Below are 21,058 nucleotides of genomic sequence, written 5' to 3' on the forward strand. Positions count from 1 at the left end.
ACCCCCCCCCCCCCCCCCCCCCCCCCCCCCCCCCCCCCCCCCCGTTAAGTTGTGCTTGGGAATCAAACTTGGCTTTTTGATAAAATCCCCTGATACTTTTCTAGTTTTCCTTGTTGTACCGATGTGATGGTATTACGCCAGGCAGCAAGTGAATCTTAGCGGTGCTTTCTCGAAGTTGCAGGGTTAGTGAAGCTTAGTGTCATATGGATTTTTGTTTTTATCCACTAGCCCTGTCCTTGTCTATGCTCCCCAGATGTGCTTGCTCTATGCAATGGGAGGTGGAGGTGGGTGGCGTAGCTAGCTGCAGCACTGGGGGTGGCCAGCTGGCTGCTGCTCTCAGAAGGATTCAATACCTTTCCTCGGTTTCCTAGCCAGGGGATTTCACTCAACTGCTGCACCTCTGGCAGGTTAGACTAATTGACCCATCCATTAGAAGTGCTAAAGGGCCAACCTCTGAGAACGATCCCTGAGCTGGGAGATGTCTCCCCTGGCCTTTTTCTTCAGCCGCCTTCCTCCTTGACCTCCAGCCAGAAGCCCACGATTGTCGGAGCAGCCTCCGGCCAGCATATCAGGTGAGACCGAAGTCAACGTTTGCTAGGGTGTAGTGTTTCAGACTTGCCGGGCAATGTTTAAATGACAAGCTATCACTAGCAAATTGGAGCGAGAAGAACTTAATCACCAGCCCCTTTGAGCTCTTATGTACATTGAATGGCAAGATAAAGAGTGCTCATGGGGCCGGAATTGTCAGAGCAGCCTCCGGCCAGCATATCAGGTGAGACCGAAGTCAACGTTTGCTAGGGTGTAGTGTTTCAGACTTGCCGGGCAATGTTTAAATGACAAGCTATCACTAGCAAATTGGAGCGAGAAGAACTTAATCACCAGCCCCTTTGAGCTCTTATGTACATTGAATGGCAAGATAAAGAGTGCTCATGGGGCCGGGGAGGGGTTGGGGAAAGCACTCTGAAGTATTGCCTATGCAGAGAGGACAAAAGAAAAATTCAGGGCTTGCCTGCCTGCCTTCTGGAAAGACAGTGAGCGAAGAGCATGGCTACTAGCCGTTTAGCAAGCAAATTGTCAACTGGGTGGGAAAAGAGAGTTTGGGGGTTTTTTTCAGTACATCTGTGACTGACCCACCAATGTCAGGAGACTCCGTTGATAAATGCGTGTTTTCCTGTGCTGAAGCTTGACTTGGTCCAGACCGTTGAAAACGTGCAGGTGCAGAGCAGGGTATGTCCCAGGCTGGTGTGCCAGGAGCATCACCGGTCTGACACTGTTAACTGGGCGCTTGTGTCTGGGGCGTCCCCCCCCCCAGACAGACTGCGGGTGAGGCGGTTAAGTGCCGGGTTTGCCGGATCTTTGGGGTTGGACTGTCCGGGGTAAAGGGGATCTGGAGGTCTGAGTGCATAGCTTTAACCTGCCTGACTTCTAGGGCTTATGAGAGCAAAGAGCGTTAGCAACGAGCTATTCTCCATCTTAAAGCCCTTGCGCAGTCAGCTTCAGCTGTCTGCAATGCTGAGTCTGTGCAGCACAGCAAACGGGCAGATTTTAGTCCTGGGGAATATATTCTGCCAGATAAAACGTCCTGAGCGCTGCCAGAGCGGCTCCGCTCGCAGCTTCGGGGTGCAGCCTCTGTTCTGTGCCTATCGGGAGTCACGATCCCTGGACGTAGCCAGCTTTCTCTGTCCTTGCCTGCCTGCCTGCAAGCGCGAACCTCTCCCTGTGCCGCTCAAATCCTGCCTCTTCCAGCGAGGTGCAAGGGCCGGCTCATGTGACGGCCGCCGGTGACGACACGCCGGGCGTGCGGGGAGGGCCCAGCGCTGCTGCGGACTCGTCTTTGGCCGAGTCCGGAGGAAAAGGATGCAGCAAGTGCCGCTGTAAGACGAAAGAGCGCCCGCCGTCCCTCGATCGGTGCGGCCATGGGACGGACGGGCTCCCGAAGGCGCTCCTGCGGGAGGAGTGGCTGAGCGAGGGTGAGGAGACCCCTTCCAGGGAGGAGAGGGGACGCGATCCAAGGGGGAACGTGTCTGTCTGCGGACGCACGTTGCGGAGGCTGCGGAGCAGCAGCAAACTGCTGGCGGCGGCTCCAAAGCTGCTCCCGCTCCTCTGCTGGGATGAAGGGGTGGTTGGGCAGGGCGAGCAGCCGGGGTGGTCTGTTGGATTTCTGCTGTGTAATGGTTGGTTGTTTACTGCCAGTCTCCCTTTTGTCTGCAAAACCCTTTCTTTTTCCAGATTTGCTAGAGCAAGGGAAGCGGTGTGGAGGCAGACCTCTCCCAGGTGCTGTTGCTGTCATCTTGCTGTGCTGGCAGGACAATTAATAAAGCCCTGTGGATTTGCTGTACTGCAAGTGACAGATTTGCAGTAACTTTAACAAGCACTGCCTTTTTTTTTTTTTTTTTTTTAAGCCAGGCAGACTCTCTAAAGAGGAGCATTAACCCATCTTGGGGAGAAGAGGTGATCAAAACGCTAACAAATCTGTGTTTAAAAAAATGAATTGTACTTCTCTAACAGGGTTGCATTTAACTTGCTGTCTCTAGGCATTAAATACTGATTTAGAGATCCATACATTAGGAACTGGGGAGACCTGTACGATCATCTTGATTGTGTTTCGACAAGGCATTACTGAGCTCATTTTCTTCCTTTATTCCTATCTGGTTATCCTAGGATCCTTGATTTGCAACAAGTCAAGGCAGGAAATAGGATCTTGATAAATATTTATGGCCGTCAGCCATTTTATAGTTTGGGATTACTCCTGGAAAAAATATAAGGACATTTTCTCATTATCTTCTGTCAAATGGACAGCTTATCTGCTTACACGGCTGTGAAATTGCCGTGTACGGCTGGAGACCTTGGGGTTCTGATTTTGCAATATAAACCCCTGCTGCTTTAGGGACGGCAGGCTGGGCTGAATGGGGTCAGTGTCTGGAGAGCAGGATCAGTCTCCAAACTGCACCTGGCTGGTCCCGAGCGTGCAAGTCATGTCAGACCGTCCCTTCTGCACTTGGCCTCGTTGCGAGATCCCCTGTGCAGCTGCGGGTTGTGGTATGGATGGGATCATGTGGACTGGTACCGGTGGGACTTTCGGTGCTGTATGTCAGGGTATTGCTGAGGATGTGATGACCTGCAGCCCCTCTCACGTTGCAGGGCAGTGCTGTGTGCTGACTTTGTTCCCTCGGGGTCTTGTTCATGTTGCTCTGTGGCAGCTCTGAGCTGGGAGAGTGTTCCCAGGACAGCTAAAAGTCGCTGGTCTGGGCAGTTATTCCAGAAGAGTGAGCAAGGAATGACCCTGATCTCATCTTCTTGCAGAAAATACTTCTCAAAGTAGTCTGTTAGCTAGGTTTCACACTGCTTTATTAATACTTTTTTTTTAGGACAACTGTATCTTTTTATCTTTAGGAGGGATTGCGGTAGGTGTGCCAAAATAAAATTGAACAGACAGTGAAAGCCTGCTGTCTGCAGCATGGAGACAGGAATTGTTGTAGCACTTCTAGAAGAGTTGGTCATTCCTGTAGAAACAAAAGCAAACTCTTCTGGCTGGGCTGCTTGGCTTTGAGAGGTGAGTGTGCAGGAGATAGTTGTTCATCTTCTCTTTCTCAAGGTAGACCCAGTGTTGTCTTCTGCATTGCTGGGCTTGGTAGAAACCTGTCACCCACACTTAGCAAAGCCTCAAAGACACACACACCCCCCCAGAGCCACCTCATTACTTGTATTTGAAGCTGCTGTAAAAGTGATGCAGCCTTGGTGGTTCCCTTGTCTGGGGGATGCAGCTAAAACGAATGCCTGGATGGGTGCTGGCTTTCCGTAATGCTGTTACCAACAGTCAGTAACCACCCCTCCACCCCCAAATTTATATTTCAGCTTTTCCAGAAAAGCAGCCGCTATCTAAGCGAGGATGTTAAAAGTCCACGGTAATGTGAGAGGGGACCCTGGAAATGGGACTTGGACCAAAGTGAGCAAGCTGGTGGCCGTGGTGAGAACGTCTGGTATGCCACAGAGTGGCCCAGATGGGCGTTGGGATGTTGTGCGGTCTGGGAGGTAGTGGCATGCTCGCAGCCCGGTGCCACCATCGAACTGACGTGCTGGATCACACCCTGGCTTGCCTCCCTGGTTCAGTTGCTCTGCTACGGTCACGGTCTCCACGTTTGTGGCCTTTGCTGTGAAGATCTGCAGCTCTGAACTGTAGGTGTGACTTGACTGAGGTGTGGTTGACCGGGATGATGCCTCGTTTTGTCCCCTATATCAAATAACGGCTCCAGAGGGGGTTTGTTGCCTTGAGAGGCTGTGGGGAAGCACTCATCCTGACGGCTTTATACAGGTAAGCAGGCTTGCAGGAGGATTTGCTGGTATCTCAGTGCTGTAAGTGCTGAACCTGGTTGCCTATTGTTGTTAGGATGATTTATTTAAGGAGGTTTTGGTCCATCAGATTTGTAGATAGTGCTTGGGATTTCCAGTGGGGATATTTGAACAGGGAGGTCTCTGAAAGCGTTGGCACCAGCTTGTGTATTTCCAAGCTGTTGGCCTCATAAGTGCAAAAATGTTGTTAAAAACAGAGTAATTCCTCGAGGCTCTCAGCAAATGTGCCCCATTTTCTTTACAGTGCAAGTTGGGCAGGTGGGGCTCACCATCTGTACACTCACCACTTGGGAAGATCTCTGGAGAACTTCAGTTAACCTTTTTTTGTCCCAAATGAAGCAAGGAGCCTTTTTTAAGTGGGTTATTTTGTGGTAGTTGTCAGTTATGCTACATGACTCATCTTGTTTTCTGCGGGTTTTTCTCTGTTAAGAGGCAGCTGTGCCAATCTGGGAAATGGGCTTGGAAAGACATCATAGGTCTCTTTTCCCCTCTCTTCCTTTTAGATGATGGGGTAGAGAGCAATTGTTCGAATTCCTTACTTCTGAAGACATCTTTGCCCTGGTGGTATCTACAACCTAAATACGCTAAATGAAATATTAAATGTTATCTTTCTGTATGGGAGTTTTAATACTCCTCTTCCCTACCACCTTTCAATTTTGGCTTGGATTTTGGGTTTTGTGTCTTTTTTCTTCTGGATGACTGTAAACACTTAGTGTCTTACTGATTAGATTTACTCTCCTGCCCAGGTCTGAAAAACCAGCCTCCCTACTCGTGTCTCCATGTGTATGCCCTTGAAACCTTTTGTAGCAGCATATTGCTGGAGGAAGGACTTGCACGGTGTATGTTCTACTGGTATGGATTACTAGGAGTATGTGAACTCACGCTTGCTCTGCGGAGCATACGGGGGGTACAAGTGGCTTTGGTGTTCTGTGGATTGCCAAGTGAATGATCTGTGATTATTTAAAGCTGGGGTTCCCAACTCAGGTGAGAAATGGGCTACTGAGGACTTCTAGTCTCTCACTGCTTTCTCATAGATTTTCTGTGCTCCACTGCTCTTTGGTTTGCTGCTGGCTGGCAACCGCTTACTGAGATTGCTCAACGTGCATGTTAGCTGGCTGGCAGCACCTTACTCTTCTCCTTTTCCGACCAGCAGTATATGTTGTACAAGACTGTTTTAAGAGGTCTTCAGAGCTGGGATGTCAGGGAGTTCATCTGTGCAACTCCCCGCTGCTTTACAGCTTGTTGCACGGGTCCGTTCTCTGCCCCCCCCAAACACAAGAGTGCGACGACTGCGTCTCGCTGGTGTGCCGTCTTCCCGGACGCAGAAGGTAGAGGCAGGCTGTAGGTGCAAAAGGAGGGGTTATCAGTTGCGTCCTTCTCTCCTTCACATGCATCAGTTGTGTCCTTTCCTCCTCCGTTTCTTAAACAGAAAGGTTGTGCGCAGCAGGTAGTCTGGTAGGTCGCTGCTGGCTTCTTGTAGGGGCATCAGAAGATGCCCGTATAACTTGGTGCGTACTGGACATCTCCAGAATGTGCATTTGTAATCAGCCGGGCTCTATGTAGAAAACTTACTGCCCTGCCTCCAGTTTGCTTATAACAGAAAAGGGGTTCTCCTGGGCTTGGTTTGGATCACAGCTGTGTCAGCGTGGGAAGGCTGCTGTGCAGAAGAGCGCAAGTCCTGCAAACGAGGGGATTGTCATCTAGCAGCTCTCAGCAGCCCTTCCTGGTGCGTGTGCTTTTGTAATGGTGATTTCCCTTTAGTGTGCTTTTAGTTTTTAGAAATGAAAAAAAAAAAACAAACCCCAAAACAAACAGATAGCATCATAGCAGGTGTAAAGCTTAGGAGGTCTCCAGCTGTCAGGGCCGTAGAGAGCCTTTGGGAGTGAGAGTAGCCTGAAAGGCTTCTTAAGGGAGTTACAAAACTAGTATTCAGTGTGTGAAGTGTCACTTATATTTTCTGAGGGCACTTTTGCGCAGTGGATAATAGACTGCAGGGCACCTTTCATCTCCACTGAAATTTAACAGCGTTTCTTGGAGAAACCCAGGGAATTTTTGCCCTTTCAGCATTCGGTGGCTTAGAAAGAAAAATATATGGAGTAATTACTGAAGGGCTCTATTGGTGTTGACTTGGAGCAGGGGCCTTGGTGCTTGCACGAGCAAAGGAATGAAGCTTGGGCTGAATTGCACAGAAAAACTTGTTCCATGTCAATTAAACTGTCAAGAAAACTGCTTGATTTCCTTGGATAAGGTTTAAAAGACCTTTGCTTTGTTTTTTTCCTCGATGTATTTCAACACCTTCTTCAAACTGCTTGCAAGGGGCTTTAAGAAACCTGTTTTTAAAGGAGCAAGTGTTACATTAATGGGGGTTTTAAAGGTTCTTTTCGGATCAAAGATGCTCAATATTTTGTTCTAGGAGCAAATGAAAGCAGGAATAGATTCATGGATGTTTTCCAGGTGGAAGAGATTTAAATGCATTTCCCAGGGCAGGTAAAATCCCCTCGGGTCCAAGGCTTCTGCCCAGGATGCCGCGAGGGCAGGCTGTGCTCCGCCGTCTCCGGCTCAGCCGCCCTCTCCTCTGGGGTACCGGGGCGCAGCCGGGTGCTCCGGCGGGGGGGTAGCACGCAGCAGACGGACGGGCTGGAAGGAGGCTGAACGTCAGCTTGGCTGGGAACTGGCCGTAAACTGAGCACCTGGGGACGTGGAGACAACATTAACCCACCGGATCTGACCCGTTTTCTACGCTGGGGTCCAGGACTAGGGGGGTTGTACTGGGAGATCTTTAAAGGTCCCTTCCAACCCAAATCGTTCAACGATTCTGTGATTAATGGATTTATTTTCTTGGCAGAGGATGGCGGAACTGGGGGGAATGACACTTCGGAGGCTTTGCTTTGCTTGGAAGCATGGCTTTGTGCCACGCGAAGCCCTTGTATGTTGTCTTCAGACGGACCTGGCTGGCCAACCCTCGTCACGCTGTAGATTAGTAGTTTTCCTGTAGACCCTCGCGTTACCCTGCCCCACGCCCTTGGTCTGTGCTCTTAACTGTGAAGAGACTGTCTTGTGACCAAAATTTGGGGAACGTACATCCACACTATGCGTCATTTTCCATGGGCTGGAGCAGGTTAGACAGAAGGTCGAGTGGTTTGGCCGAGTTTGTTTCACCTGAGGGGAGGCTGCGAGCCCCAATTTGGTATCTTCCCAAGCCCCCATTTGGTACTGCTTTCTGCTTTTCAGGCCCTCCTGCCCCCCCCCCCCCCCCCCCCCGGCGACAGGGGGGGGGGGATGCTTTGCTTCCCCTGTCTCCCTGCTCCCATCCATAGCTCTCCTGCCCTTCCTGCTCTCGTCTTCACTAGAACCACCTGGGACTCCCTCCAGCTCTGCCGGGGGTCTCAAATACTCACCTTCTCCTCTCCCTCTCCCCTCTGCTTTCCTCAAATGGCAAAATATCGTCATGGCAAGTCCTGGATTTAGGGAGAAGTTAATTAACACCTAGATGCTAGTGTTGATTTACTTTGGTTCCTAAACAGTCGTTTCCAGGAACAACCCCATCTCTACGTGAACTGCTGGAGCTGGGGAAGGGTGTACCCGCGCTGCCCATCGCTGGGAGGCTCGCTTGGGGTATTTAGCTCAAGGAACAGCTCGTTAGCTCTTTGCTTCCACTGAAATCTGTGGTTTTCCCCCTAAGTTAGTGTTTTGGTGATGTGTTTGGTTTTTTACTTTTCCTAAAAAGGGGGAAAACTGAGAAATGCTCAGTTTTCCCCCTTCCTCCCCCACCAGGATTTTCCTCATATAATGGAGGAGGGATGAACGGCACAAGCGCAATGATGGATTTCCTGGAGGAACCTCTTCCCGGTGTGGGCACCTACGAAGATTTTAACACTATAGATTGGGTGCGAGAGAAGTCCAGGGACCGGGACAGGCACAGAGAGGTAAAATTTCTTGCTACTCCTTGCTGGCACGGAAGGCAGAATAATTAACTTGCTAGAGCTAATCTTAGTTCTGATTGCCGGACTAGGGAGGCACTTACTAGAGAGACACCTAGGATGGAGGGATTGCCCTTAGGGTGGGAACTGTGAGCCTCTCGGCAGGATCTTTAATTTGAGGAAAAGGAACGCTAAATTGAACGTGTTGCAGTTTATCAGTTGCTACTTCTCTTCTGAAGGCTTTTATTTATTTAAAAAGCTTTAGTGGATTTCTGATACACATCTTAAATGCATTAATGGCACATTTTCTTATGCCATGTTAAACTTGCTTGAGACTGAAGCGTAGCAAAACCTGCAGTCCTACTCATGGAAGGTACATGCATTATTTGGAACAATTACAATGCTATTGCATGGTTTATAATGGAAGATTTTAAGCACACATGATCCCATTTATTGATAAAGACACAGGCTGTTTTTCTGCTCACGCAGTTGCGCTTGTGAATGTTACTCTTTCTATTGGAATTTTTTTGTGCTGCGTGTTTGAGAAAACGAAGTGCAATTCTTTCAGAATTCATTCCCAGGACTTCAGTGCTCTCTGCAATTAAAGGAATCTGCTTAGAAAGCAAGGGATGCTTTAAATAAAGTACCAATGTCCCCAGCATGCTCCTGATTCACGAGAAACCCTTGCTGGCAGAACTCTCGTAGGGTGATGACTGAACTCAACTTCTCTGTTTGCTTGCCAAAATCTTCTTTAATTTTTTTTTTTCCCTGAGCTTCACAAAACAACTTGTGTCTTAATAACAGTGCACAAACTGAACACAGTCGCTGCTCAGTGTGTGACTACATATAATACAGTATAATGCCCAAACTTGAGCAAGCACAGACCCAATTAAGGGGCTCCATGCCCCCACTACCCCCTGCCCAAAAAACTGTTCCCATCTGTGGTAAGAGTGTGGTAAGAGTACAAACCCAAAAGACTTCTCACATGTATGCCCCCACGCACAGATGCATGGATACAAAGGTGATGCCCATCAGCGTGCAACAGGGCTATCTATTTCCTATCTGCAGAGAGATGGTTGTATAAAAAGAACGCTTCTGTCTTTATCGGAAGAAGTTGAAATCGGGTCAGGGCAGAAGTTACTGCTGGCCAAAGAGGTGTAGGGTTGGTCCAATGGAAAGAAATATAAAGGAAATAGTTTTGGCACCCACCCCAACCCCTGCCTTGATTCACTAGCAGTTCTACTCATGATCAGTGTGGCATTTGAAAGACAAAAATCCAGAGGAAAAAACCAAACGACGCTCATTCAGACAGAAAGGATTCTTACTTTATTTATTCCTCATTTAGTGAGTATTAGTTATTTGCATCAATGTGCCTTTTTATCTGGGAAGAATAGTGGTGTACTGGAATGCTTCCCTTGGGAGAGGCGGCCGGGGGTAATCGGGGCACACAATAGCTGTTCTGTCACCCTTTTGTCCGCCTGTCAAGAGCAGTGAGACTGACAGGCTTCAGCCGTCCCTGCCAGACACAGACAGACCGGGGCCAGAGCCTCTGAGGAGTTCACCCTCCTGGGGCGTCTTGGACGGGTCTGAGTCCCGCTTCCCAGTGCCACCGGCACAGCCTGGTTCCCAGCCTGACCGTTCCTCTGCGTTTGGTATTAAACCTGCGACCCCCCTCGTGTCTGGCTGAGCAGCGCTTGGCAGAGTCTCCCCTGCTCAAAGCAACGTCTCGTTTGTACTACAGATGCTGAGGCAGTAGCTGGAGACTGTGGAACGCTGGTGACAGCTTCTGTTTGCTCTCACAGTTGGTGGGCATCAATACCCACGAGGTGGTATTGATAAATTGCTGGGGGCAAAGTGCTTGAACGGTTTCTTCAGTGTCCAGATTTGCTTGTGGCATCAGGATATTGGTAACTTGCTATTACTAACAAGTAGTGGCTTTAAAAGATTAAGGGATGAATTTTGTCTTGTTTTTATGCAGAAGACACCTAGGAGGAAAGCGTTACTTGAATACTTTATTTTTTGCTGGGAAAAATGGAAATATCCTTGATCTGTTCTTGTATATCTCCTAACCAGAGCTGCATTTACTGTTCCAGCTGTAAGAGCAGACACTGCCTGATGCTTTTTCTCTCGCCCCTCGAAGCAGAATATGTCACGATAACTGTTGTTTTGAATGTTAGGGGCTATCTTCCACTAACAGCATCACCATGTAGTTTTTAGAGCCTTTACACCAAAGTAGATCAGTGTCTTAACAGATTGTTGTTTCTTCTTGAAAAAACTTTTCTAGATCACCAGTAGAAGTAAAGAGTCCACATGGGCACTGATACACAGCGTGAGCGACGCCTTTTCTGGCTGGTTGTTGATGCTTCTCATTGGGTTGTTGGCAGGTAAGAGCAAACCTCAATTTAAAACTAAGTCCTGGTTCTGCACTGCAGCATCAGGATCGATTCCTCCCGCGAACCCTGGCAGATCGCTGGAGCAGGAGATTTTTGTCCCTGGAAAGGCTGTGCAAGGGGCTGCACTGACATTGACGGCTCTGCCGCTGCTTTGCAGTTTATGGAGAATTATTTTTAAGTGCTTTGAGGCCGTGTTTGTGTAAATACCCAGATACAAAACTGAGACTGAAAGCTGTCCTGGACACGGCTCTGGATCTGCTGCTGGTACAGAGCTCTGAAATAAAGAAAAAAAAATTCATCAAAGCAGAGCTGATCAAAGTGCTGGGTCAGAGGAGAGTGTCATGGTGCACATCATCTTTGAACGCTCTTCATTGACGCTGGAGAGGTTAATGCCAAGGACTGCTAGCAAGATTTTCTCCCCCCCCTCCCCCCAAGATATAACAAGTGAGAAGTGTTTCTTGGGAAGTCAGGCTTCTTTCAGAGGTTGACTGGCTGAGACCTTTTAAATGACTTCAGAAGCAAACTTTGGACCCAGGGCAGCAGAAGTAAATCGGTTGGATACAGATCTTCCCGATAGAAAGCAGCTAAGCATTCATCATGAGGAATGAAATTAAATCTTCTGTTAATATTTACATGGGAAAGCTGCTAGCCAGTTTTTCATTAACTGGAAGATTTGCTAAATGTTTATTGCTACCTCTGGAGCTTGTGCTAGCACTTGCTCATATGGATCAGAGGTCTCCGTTCCTGGCCTCTGTGTTGATGTGGCATTTTAGTTGAGAATAGAGCTGATTGCAGCATTTATCTTTGGGGATTGTAGGAGTTATTCTTAACAGAAAAATAAGAAATTGCTTGAAGATTCCTCTTTTAAAATCTGAAAATCTGAATTACTTTCTGTACTGGCTCTCTGCTTGCTTTTTTCACTTGGCACAGTTGTAATTTCCCCTCCTTTTTTTTTTTTTTTTAAATTGGGATTGGAAATGTTTTCTCCAAATTCGAAGTTATTCCTGTCACAGCCTTAGTGTTGTTAGTGTAGCTCCTGGATTCCAGCTCTTGTGCCGGAGACTTATGACACGTTTTGTCTGCGTCCTCCAGAAATGCAATACGTCCCTCTCTGCCTCTCAGACTACTTGCTGTGCTATATTTAATAAGCGCTCTTTCAGCGTAATTGAGAAGAATTAATTTCTAGTGATGTAGGGTGGGTTTGAACGCGGTTTGCGATGGTCAGCCTTTGAAATGTTATTAGGCATGCTTTGTTTCCTGACCTACTCTTTTCAATATATATACTTAAGCAAATCTTCCCATTTAGCTCTCTATAGAATAAAAGTTAATTGTAGGCAAAAATATCAGTACTGCTCTATTTGTTGGTAGGTGAGTCAAAAATTAGTAGGGCAGACAGTGACCTTCAGATATTTGAGTCTGCATAAGGCGATTATTAAATTTTCTTTTTTTTTCTTTTTTTTTTTTCTTTAAACTAGGTTCCTTAGCGGGTCTGATAGACATTTCTGCCCACTGGATGACAGATTTGAAAGAAGGAGTGTGTTTAGCAGGCTTCTGGTTTAACCATGAGCACTGTTGCTGGAAATCCAACACGACCTTTACGGACAGAGACAAGTGTCCCGAGTGGAAGAGCTGGTCCCAGCTGATCCTTGGCCTTTTTTTTTTTTCTTTAAACTAGGTTCCTTAGCGGGTCTGATAGACATTTCTGCCCACTGGATGACAGATTTGAAAGAAGGAGTGTGTTTAGCAGGCTTCTGGTTTAACCATGAGCACTGTTGCTGGAAATCCAACACGACCTTTACGGACAGAGACAAGTGTCCCGAGTGGAAGAGCTGGTCCCAGCTGATCCTTGGCCATGGGGAGGTGACGTGTGCCTACAACTGGTTTTGCTGCCGAATGTCCCATTTCCCCCGCCTGTATCGTCCCTTGCTAGTGATCTGGATGTATGTGCCAGAAGTGCAAGCTCTAGGTGGTTCGGTGGTTTAACATTCATCGTTGGGGTCTTCCAAGGGTGTAAATAAACTCAACCAAGTTACTTATGCGTTGTCCTCGGCGGGGATGGCAGGAAGGAGAACATTGACGCATTTACAAGTGCAGGGTTTTAGTCATGTGTCTGAGGCTTGCTGCTTGGAGGATATTTTGCCCGTGAACCTTTTAGAGGAAGGCCAGACGAGCTCAAGTCTTGTGTTCCTGGCAGCTCTCTCCAGTGGAGCAGCCCGCTCGACTGGGACAATGCTTATCCCAGCACCAAGCTACTTGTGCACCTTGTTCGCTATTTTATATAGCGGCCTTTGGAGATACGATTGGTTCATATCCCCGTAACCCAGCAAATGTAACTTGTCCTTGAAACCTCAGGCTTACTGCAGTTCTCTTCATTCTTGGCTAATAACTGTATGTGAGATTACCAGCTATTTCTGTGTACTTGCTTCAGTGCGCAGGTCTGATGTGGTCTCGGTTGAAATGATCTAATTTGGGTAACTTTCTCTGCATTTCAGGGGGCTTTTGCATATATTCTCAACTACTTCATGTACGTTATCTGGGCCTTGTTATTCTCCCTTCTTGCTGTGTTACTTGTGAAGGGGTTTGCTCCTTATGCCTGTGGCTCAGGGATCCCAGAGGTGAGTGAGAATGAAAGTGGGTTGGGTTTTTTTTTTAAGGTGGGGTAGGGATCCACCATCCAAAGATTACGCGTGCCTGCTATGGAATAATAATTTCTTGCAGTTTAGATGGTGGCTTAATATATGGGGTTTTTTCCAAACTATTCCTGAAACATGTCTTAAGTACTTAAGTCTCCCTGCAATCCCTTTAAAAACTAAAATGTTTTGGCATTTACTGCAGGAAGTATGAACAAAAGCACACCGTTTGTGTAAGACAGGGCTACAAAAGCTACCCTCAGATTCTTCTTCAGCAGGGCTAGTGGCCCTGCGAACAAAAGCACACCGTTTGTGTGTGCTACCCTCGGATTCTTCTTCAGCAGGGCTAGTGGCCCTGAAGGAAGGACTCAAACGGCTGTTTCTGCCTTTGCAGGGAGGGATAATTTTAGTGACTCTACGTTACTTTTGATAGCTGGGGGGGGGACGGGACTCTGAAAGCTGTAGGGGAAAGTTGAGGGCAGGATTGGGAGCGCCTAGTAAAACAGGAGCTCTGACCAGGGCTTGAATGAAAGCCTGTAGAGCTTTGTGTGCTTGACTTCCAGATCAAAACTATCTTAAGTGGTTTCATCATTAGAGGCTACCTGGGCAAGTGGACGCTGATCATCAAAACCATCACCTTAGTGCTGGCGGTGTCCTCTGGGCTGAGCCTGGGCAAAGAGGGGCCCCTGGTGCACGTCGCCTGCTGCTGTGGAAACATCTTGTGTCATCTCTTCACCAAATACAGGAAGAACGAAGCGAAGCGCAGAGAGGTACGGAGAGACACTGGTGTTGTCAAACTGCTGCGGTAGTCTGGGGAGACCGGTGGGTCTGGCGCTTCGCGCTGAATGTAAATTGTTCTGTTTTGGCATGTTCTCGGTGTGCCTCAGCGCAACACCTAGTTGGAGCAAAAGCCATCTCGGTTAGGAAGTGACACCACGGCATCTCCCCAGCGCAGGTCGTCATCTCATTTGTGATGGGAGCGTTCACTGGCACTAACCTGCTGCGGACCCAGTTCTGCAACGCTTGTTTGTTTGCCATGCGACTCCATAAACTATGTTGGGACTGTTTGAGGGACCTGGACTTGGCCTAAGGAGTAAAACGAAGGGCTTTGCTTTCAGGGACACAGCGATGGCCATGGTGTAGGAACCGAGCTGACATCTAACGTGAAGCTCATGAGTGTTTCCTCACAGTGCTGTAAGGCTTTTCTCTGGACAAGTCACTGGAGAACGGTTAATGTGAGATGCGTAGTATCACATTGGCCAATTCACCTTCTGCTAAACCAAAACCGACAGTCTACCCAGTGGGCCGGCAGGGTTTTGGGTGGCCCCACAGCGCCTCTAGTTATACTGTGTTACCCTCTTCTGAGAAATGGTATGAATATGAGACAGGCAAACATGGCAAAAGTCAGTGTGTTCTGGGAGGTGAAATTACTGCTCTTCTGTTCTACTGAAGCTTTATCTAAGGTGAAAGCATAGCACGAAATCAGCTGAAACCAAAAAAGGTAATTGCCAGCGACGCCACTTCTACTGATTTGGGTGTGCGACTGCTGAAATGCTAACACCGATGTTTTTGTAGCTACTTGCAGCCTTTCTCCCTAGGGAATTGGCTCACTCTGTCTTTTTCCTGCTGTCTTTAAAACAGGTCAGACCCTGGTTTACTGTGCACTTACTATAAGTGATATAAATATCACATAGTGATGCGAAACAGAGAGAAAAATTGTACAAATTTAAGTAAAGACAAACAAAAAAAGGGGGAGGGTTTGCAGGGGGGCTGAAAACGTCTGACTGTCTTTGGTTTCTCTCTTAGGTTTTATCAGCAGCTGCAGCTGCTGGTGTGTCTGTAGCTTTTGGTGCACCGATCGGAGGAGTGCTCTTTAGTCTGGAAGAGGTAACATCAGCATTTTCTATTAGCTCTTGGTGAGCTGTTTTATTGCAAGAACTGACCCTGCTGGTTTAAAAATACAGTCCACTCATAACTGCTTGGGTGTGGAAAGGAGACCCTGTTGAATACTGATTGGTGGTGTATTTACAAGGCCAAGCAACCTAAAAGCTTATTGGGGTTTCAGGTAATTCTTACGAATACTGGATAGTTTATTTTGGATGATGTCTATCCGTAGCTTTGCAATAAACCTGTTGGTTTCCCCCGGTCTGTCCGTGCTCAGCAACACTGACTGCTCACAGCCACAGCCTCTGTCATGTTTTCCGTATGTCCCCACTCTCTCCTGACAACTCTGTCCCGGGGTACCTGGGAACAAACTTGTCTGGCTTATCAAACCCCTTTTCTTCCCAAGGAACTTCTAATCCTTGTTCTTGATCCAGACGTGAAATGGATCACCGCTGCTTGCTTCAGGGCTTAGCTCAGAGGAGGAATGGGATGGTTTTGCTCAGCTGAGCAATAGTTGTGGTGGCAGCTATGGCAAGCACTGTTGTTTGGCACTTCTGGACTTTGCAGAGCATGCAAGGCAAATAGTTCTCCGGATTCAGCTCATAGCTGATTTGTAACAGCTTTTGTTATCCGAGTGAGTCGCCTCCACTTCAGGGATCGTAGAGGGCACTTGCTGCATTGGAGGTATGCAGGCCAGGACCCATCCTGGTCATTGCAATCCTCATTGAACGGGAGCTTAAAGTAAAGCCTGGGGTGCTTGGCTGGAGAGGAGGGTATGTAGCCAGTGCACATCGATCTCAGTCCTTGCTTTTACTTCATGCAGTGGTGATTTTGTTACTGGGCAGCGATCGGTGTAGTGACAAGTGTTAAAGTGACTGAATATGCTTTGTTTTTCCTTTTTAGGTCAGTTACTACTTTCCTCTCAAGACACTGTGGCGCTCCTTCTTCGCTGCTCTGGTCGCTGCGTTTACCCTGCGCTCCATCAACCCTTTTGGGAACAGCCGCCTGGTTCTCTTCTACGTGGAGTTTCACATGCCATGGCACCTTCTGGAGCTTGTGCCATTCATCCTTTTGGGAATATTTGGTGGGCTTTGGGGAGCTTTCTTCATTCGCAGCAACATTGCCTGGTGCAGGCGGCGCAAGACGACCAAGCTTGGTAAATACCCTGTGCTGGAGGTGTTTGTAGTGACTGCAATCACAGCCGTTCTGGCCTTCCCCAACGAGTACACCAGAATGAGCACCAGCGAGCTGATTTCCGAGCTCTTCAACGACTGTGGGATTTTGGACTCTTCCAAGCTCTGCGAGTATGTGAACGATTTCAACAGCACCAAAGGGGATGACCTGCCAGACCGAGCTGCTGGCCCAGGAGTTTACACCGCCATGTGGCAGCTGGCTTTAGCCCTTATAATGAAAGTCTTCATCACGATCTTCACCTTCGGCATGAAGGTGAGAGTTGCCTGTAAAGGAGCTCACGTTCTTCTTGTCCTCTGCAGGAACCCCACATCTTAGAGTTTTATTTGCTCAATAAACAGACGCGTTTTCCTCCCCGAGCCCTGTTAAGAAGGGGGCAAGGTGATAGACTCCAATTATTAGTTCTGAGACTCCAATTATTAGTTCTGCTGCTCATAACTGAGGGCAGTAGAAACCTTTTAGCATGAGTGTGGGCACCAGATGCAGTCACTGAAGCTGGTGTCTCAGGGCTTCATGTCCTGTTTCCCAGACACAGAATGCTTCTAGATTGTCCTGCCTTAAGCCTTTTTGATAGATATGCAATATGTATGCAATAGCTAATTGCAAAGCAATTGATATCTTAATTTGTAAATGCTTACTTATCATAGCTGTTCCTTGGTCAGATGGTTTTGAACTTGTTTGGTGGCAGCCTCCCGAGCTGTGGGTATACTGCCTAGGTCTGAGCTTTCCTGCAGTGGGGTTCAGCAGGTGGAGCTGAGCATCTCCCCCTGCCCCCCAGTCCTCGAGTGGTCCGTCCAGAAAGGTGACCCCACCACAGAGGTCTTGTCCAGAAAGGTCTGGAAAGGACCACCACAGAGGTCTGGACATCATTGTTGCCGTGAGGTGGTCGCTGACATTCGAGGGCAATCATCAAGTCTGTGAGAAAGATGTATGACGTGTGAGAAAGCTGTATGACAAATGTGTAAAGGAAAAGGGGGGAGATTCTCTGACTTCGAAGAACAGGAGCTTTCGGAGTCCTGCAACAGTTGAAGTGCAGAGGTGAAACTTGCCGGCGGTGGCTTTGCCGGGTGTCACTTGTGCTGCGTGCGCTAATTCCAGGCACCCTTACGTTCACAGTGGAGTTTGAATTTCTGCCAGGGAAGAAGTATTATTCCACTCCCAGTACGTGAAGCCAGCAGTGTGGGAAAATCCCGTGCCTGCAATAAACATGTACTCGTGTGGTTGGAAAGGCACGGGGGGTGTTAGCGGTGTGCGGGTGAAGCTTTGTCGTATTCTCTTGGGAAATAAGCTTTTGAAAAAAGTTTGTTCTGTTTCACAGTAACCTCTCGTGTGGCGGCTGCTCCTGCTCAGAAAGGAGTAAATGCAAACTCTGTTGCCAGAGACTAGAGCATGAGGGTGCAGGAAGGGCAGAGGTGATAGACCCAAGGCATCCTTGCCAATTTTAACTTCAGCGTAACCTCTAATTCAGTCCTGTTTCGAACTTCCGTCACTAGTCTTTGAAATGTCTGAGAAGTGGCGCGTTTACCGGTGCGTGTTTTCACAGGTCCCTTCGGGTCTCTTCATCCCCAGCATGGCGGTGGGTGCTATAGCGGGCAGATTGCTCGGGGTAGCCGTGGAGCAGCTGGCCTATTACCACCACGACTGGGCCATCTTCAGCGGCTGGTGCAGTCAAGGAGCTGACTGCATCACTCCTGGCCTCTATGCAATGGTTGGGGCTGCAGCGTGTCTAGGTAAGCAAGATGTCCTTTGAAGCCCAAGCTGCGTTTTGGGTCTTGGTTGGCCGTGTGAAGAAGCGTACTAGTGAAATGCTGCTGCTGTTCTCGCAGCCCGTAGAAGCTGGCTTCATCTCAAGAACAGGAAACTTTGTAGTAGAATATGCAACGTGTTTCTCATCCTGTTTGCATTCTTTTGCCAGCACTAACCTATCGTTGGACGTGACAGGTTTCAGTGGGGAGCCTCCTGAATAGACAGCTAGAACACATGAGACTGGCCAGGGACTTTAGATTTTCCTGTGGCGTCTTAATTCTTTTTACTTCCCGTTCTGGCCTTAAATCTTATGATGCAACTCTTCTTTCAAGCGCTCTGTTTTTTGGTAACACTTCTTCCGCTTGGCTGAATTGGAGAAATTGAGTGCACGTGACTGAACTTCACTTTCACTGTAATTCCCAATCCTCTCCTCCACGGAATAATGTGTTTAACTCTTCAGGGACTACTTACTGTATCAGGAGAAACTCTCATTTCAGGAACAATAAAAGCATGCTACCAAAACCCATCGTTGGTCTTTTTAAAGGGGATACACCTTCTTGTTTGCATGTAATTGATGAGAAATAAATATGGTTCCACTTCATTAATTGTTCTCTTTACCACTGGACAGTGCTAAAGGATATGTGCCCCTTTAGGAGATGGTTATTGGAGCAAAACTCCTCTGAAATATTTGGGAGTAGCTTTGGGACTTGAATCTCAAAAGCATAATTAAAATATGCTGAGACAAAAGGCTGTTATAAAAAAATGATGTCAATATTTAAGAAGACCCATCTGTTTTCTCTTGAAATGACTCAACTGTTTTAGTGTTGAAAACCTACAAAAGTGTAATGAACAGTAGTCAAAATGTCTGGCTGAAAGCCAGCAAACTTGAAAGGTAAGTTGTCTGAAGCCCTTGCTATGAGGGGAATTAATGCTAGTAACCGGAGGATGCCAGGATGACGCTTGCCTTTTGCGTACAGCCTGTCAGAGGTCGCATTTCGTGAATCTGCCTATGGAGGTGTGTATAAGGCCCTTCTGTGGCATGGCCAGACTATTTTGCAGCTAGCTAAGTAACACGAGAGAAAGTTAGCCGTCTTTTAAGGTTGCTTCGGAGTTCAGGGGAAAGACCTATCAAAAACGTGTAGCAAACCCTTATAAGCCAGCCCATGGCACGATATTCTGGAAGGGACGGATGGTTTCAGTACTGCGTTCTGCTTGTGTTTGGCTTCCACTGCAATGCTGAATGTGATGTAGGAGTCCAACAGTACAACCCCTTGCTGATACAAGACCTTCTCTAGATGCGTTGGCAGAGGACAGCTGTAGCAAACCTCAGAACAGCTCTCCTGCCTGGAAACCCCCAGAATTGCCTGTTCATGTAATCTGTCTTCCTGTGTTCTGTTTGCAGGTGGGGTGACCCGAATGACTGTGTCACTAGTGGTCATTATGTTTGAGCTCACTGGTGGACTGGAATATATCGTTCCTCTGATGGCGGCAGCCATGACCAGCAAGTGGGTGGCTGATGCCATTGGGCGGGAAGGCATTTACGATGCCCATATTCGCCTCAACGGATACCCTTTCTTGGAAGCCAAGGAAGAGTTCTCACACAAGACGCTTGCGATGGATGTAATGAGGCCACGGAGGAACGATCCTCCTCTGACTGTCATCACTCAGGACAGCATGACCGTAGAAGATGTTGAGACCATCATCAATGAAACCACGTACAGTGGCTATCCAGTGGTGGTGTCACGGGAGTCCCAACGGCTTGTTGGATTTGTCCTCAGGAGAGACCTCATCATTTCAATTGGTAAGAGGCAAGATACTGCATAGATAAATTGTTCTGTCAGAGGCCTTAAATGGCACCAGCTGTAGTTTACTTGATGAGTTTAAACACCCGGTAGTGATGGTGGCTGTGCTTACTGGCGCCTGCATCTCCATCCCCAAGCAGCATGGGGTCTGCATGCATTGAGTGCGAAGGACAGCGTGGCTTGCCCGGTGCAATTGGTATGGCTCTGCTGAATTCGTAAACCTTAGGGCACGGTTGTGAAGCATGAGAATTCTTGCCAGCAAGAACTAAGGCTTCCCGACTTTGTGGATGACTGGACGTGGAAAGCTTTCTTAACTGTTAATGTCTCAAACCTTATTTTATTTCATTAAGGAAGAAAGTCTGGTTAGTCCATGTACTGAATATTGGGTCACTTCTGAGGTGGTGCTGTCAAACCTATAAATACCGATACCGATGTTAAAGTCTTCCATCTCTCTTCACCACTGAAAGCCAGCCTGGTCTTTCACTCGTTTCACTTGTGTGTTGGTGGTTGTGAGGCAGGTGGTGTGCGGTGCTGGCAGGACTTGGTAAAAACTGTCCTGGCATCGCTCAGATGCAGTTTCCATCTGTGATGTGAGTTGAGCTCCTTTGGAAACAACATTGTCATATCACAATTTAGGGCATGTTTAGGTTCCTCTTGCTCTCCACTTTCTTAGAAACCTGCAAGTGCTGTTTCCCAGCATGAGACCCGAGTGGAAGTTCTGGTCATGTTGTCTCTTGCTGGCTTGGGTGAGACAGTATGTCTTCTCTTGATGAAGCGGGAGCAATCTGTGTGTTAGGGTTGAGGGGTACACGGGCATATGCAAGTCCTTAAAAATTGTGCCTGCACTGGAGTGAAGACTGGGCATAAGGGTACCAAGCCCCGCACTCTCATGCAAGTTTGAGCCCATACGGTTTGTGTCCAGCTGTAGCTCAGACTCCAGGCGTCTGCGCTGAGCGTGGCTGAGCTGGAGTTGCTCACGCAGTTCCTTACGCTGGCACCCAGCAGAGTTCGTGCAAGCCCCGTGGCGAGCTGGATGGGAGAACTGATCCAACCGAAAACACATCTCCCCTCCCTGCTCGGTTAGCTCCTGCAGGTTAGTCCCCTCTTCTGGCTGTGGGGGGGGGGGGGCAAAGGGAGGGTGG

At 48.1% G+C, this 21,058-nt stretch overlaps 1 protein-coding gene across 1 annotated transcript in view; it reads left to right on the plus strand.

Moving 5' to 3' along the window:
- The window catches only part of LOC103894081 (H(+)/Cl(-) exchange transporter 5), a 41,729-nt gene that overhangs the window by 16,569 nt on the left and 4,102 nt on the right, over positions 1–21,058 (plus strand). Inside the window, exons 3-11 of the mRNA XM_009273393.2 lie at positions 8,125–8,276; positions 10,555–10,654; positions 12,339–12,523; positions 13,156–13,278; positions 13,857–14,063; positions 15,100–15,180; positions 16,081–16,623; positions 17,912–18,098; positions 19,517–19,915. Of these exons, the coding sequence (XP_009271668.1) occupies positions 8,125–8,276; positions 10,555–10,654; positions 12,339–12,523; positions 13,156–13,278; positions 13,857–14,063; positions 15,100–15,180; positions 16,081–16,623; positions 17,912–18,098; positions 19,517–19,915 (1,977 nt within the window). The remainder of the gene's footprint in view (positions 1–8,124; positions 8,277–10,554; positions 10,655–12,338; positions 12,524–13,155; positions 13,279–13,856; positions 14,064–15,099; positions 15,181–16,080; positions 16,624–17,911; positions 18,099–19,516; positions 19,916–21,058) is intronic.

Source organism: Aptenodytes forsteri, unplaced genomic scaffold, assembly GCF_000699145.1.
Source record: "Aptenodytes forsteri isolate BGI_AS27 unplaced genomic scaffold, ASM69914v1 Scaffold191, whole genome shotgun sequence".
Lineage (NCBI taxonomy): Eukaryota > Metazoa > Chordata > Aves > Sphenisciformes > Spheniscidae > Aptenodytes > Aptenodytes forsteri.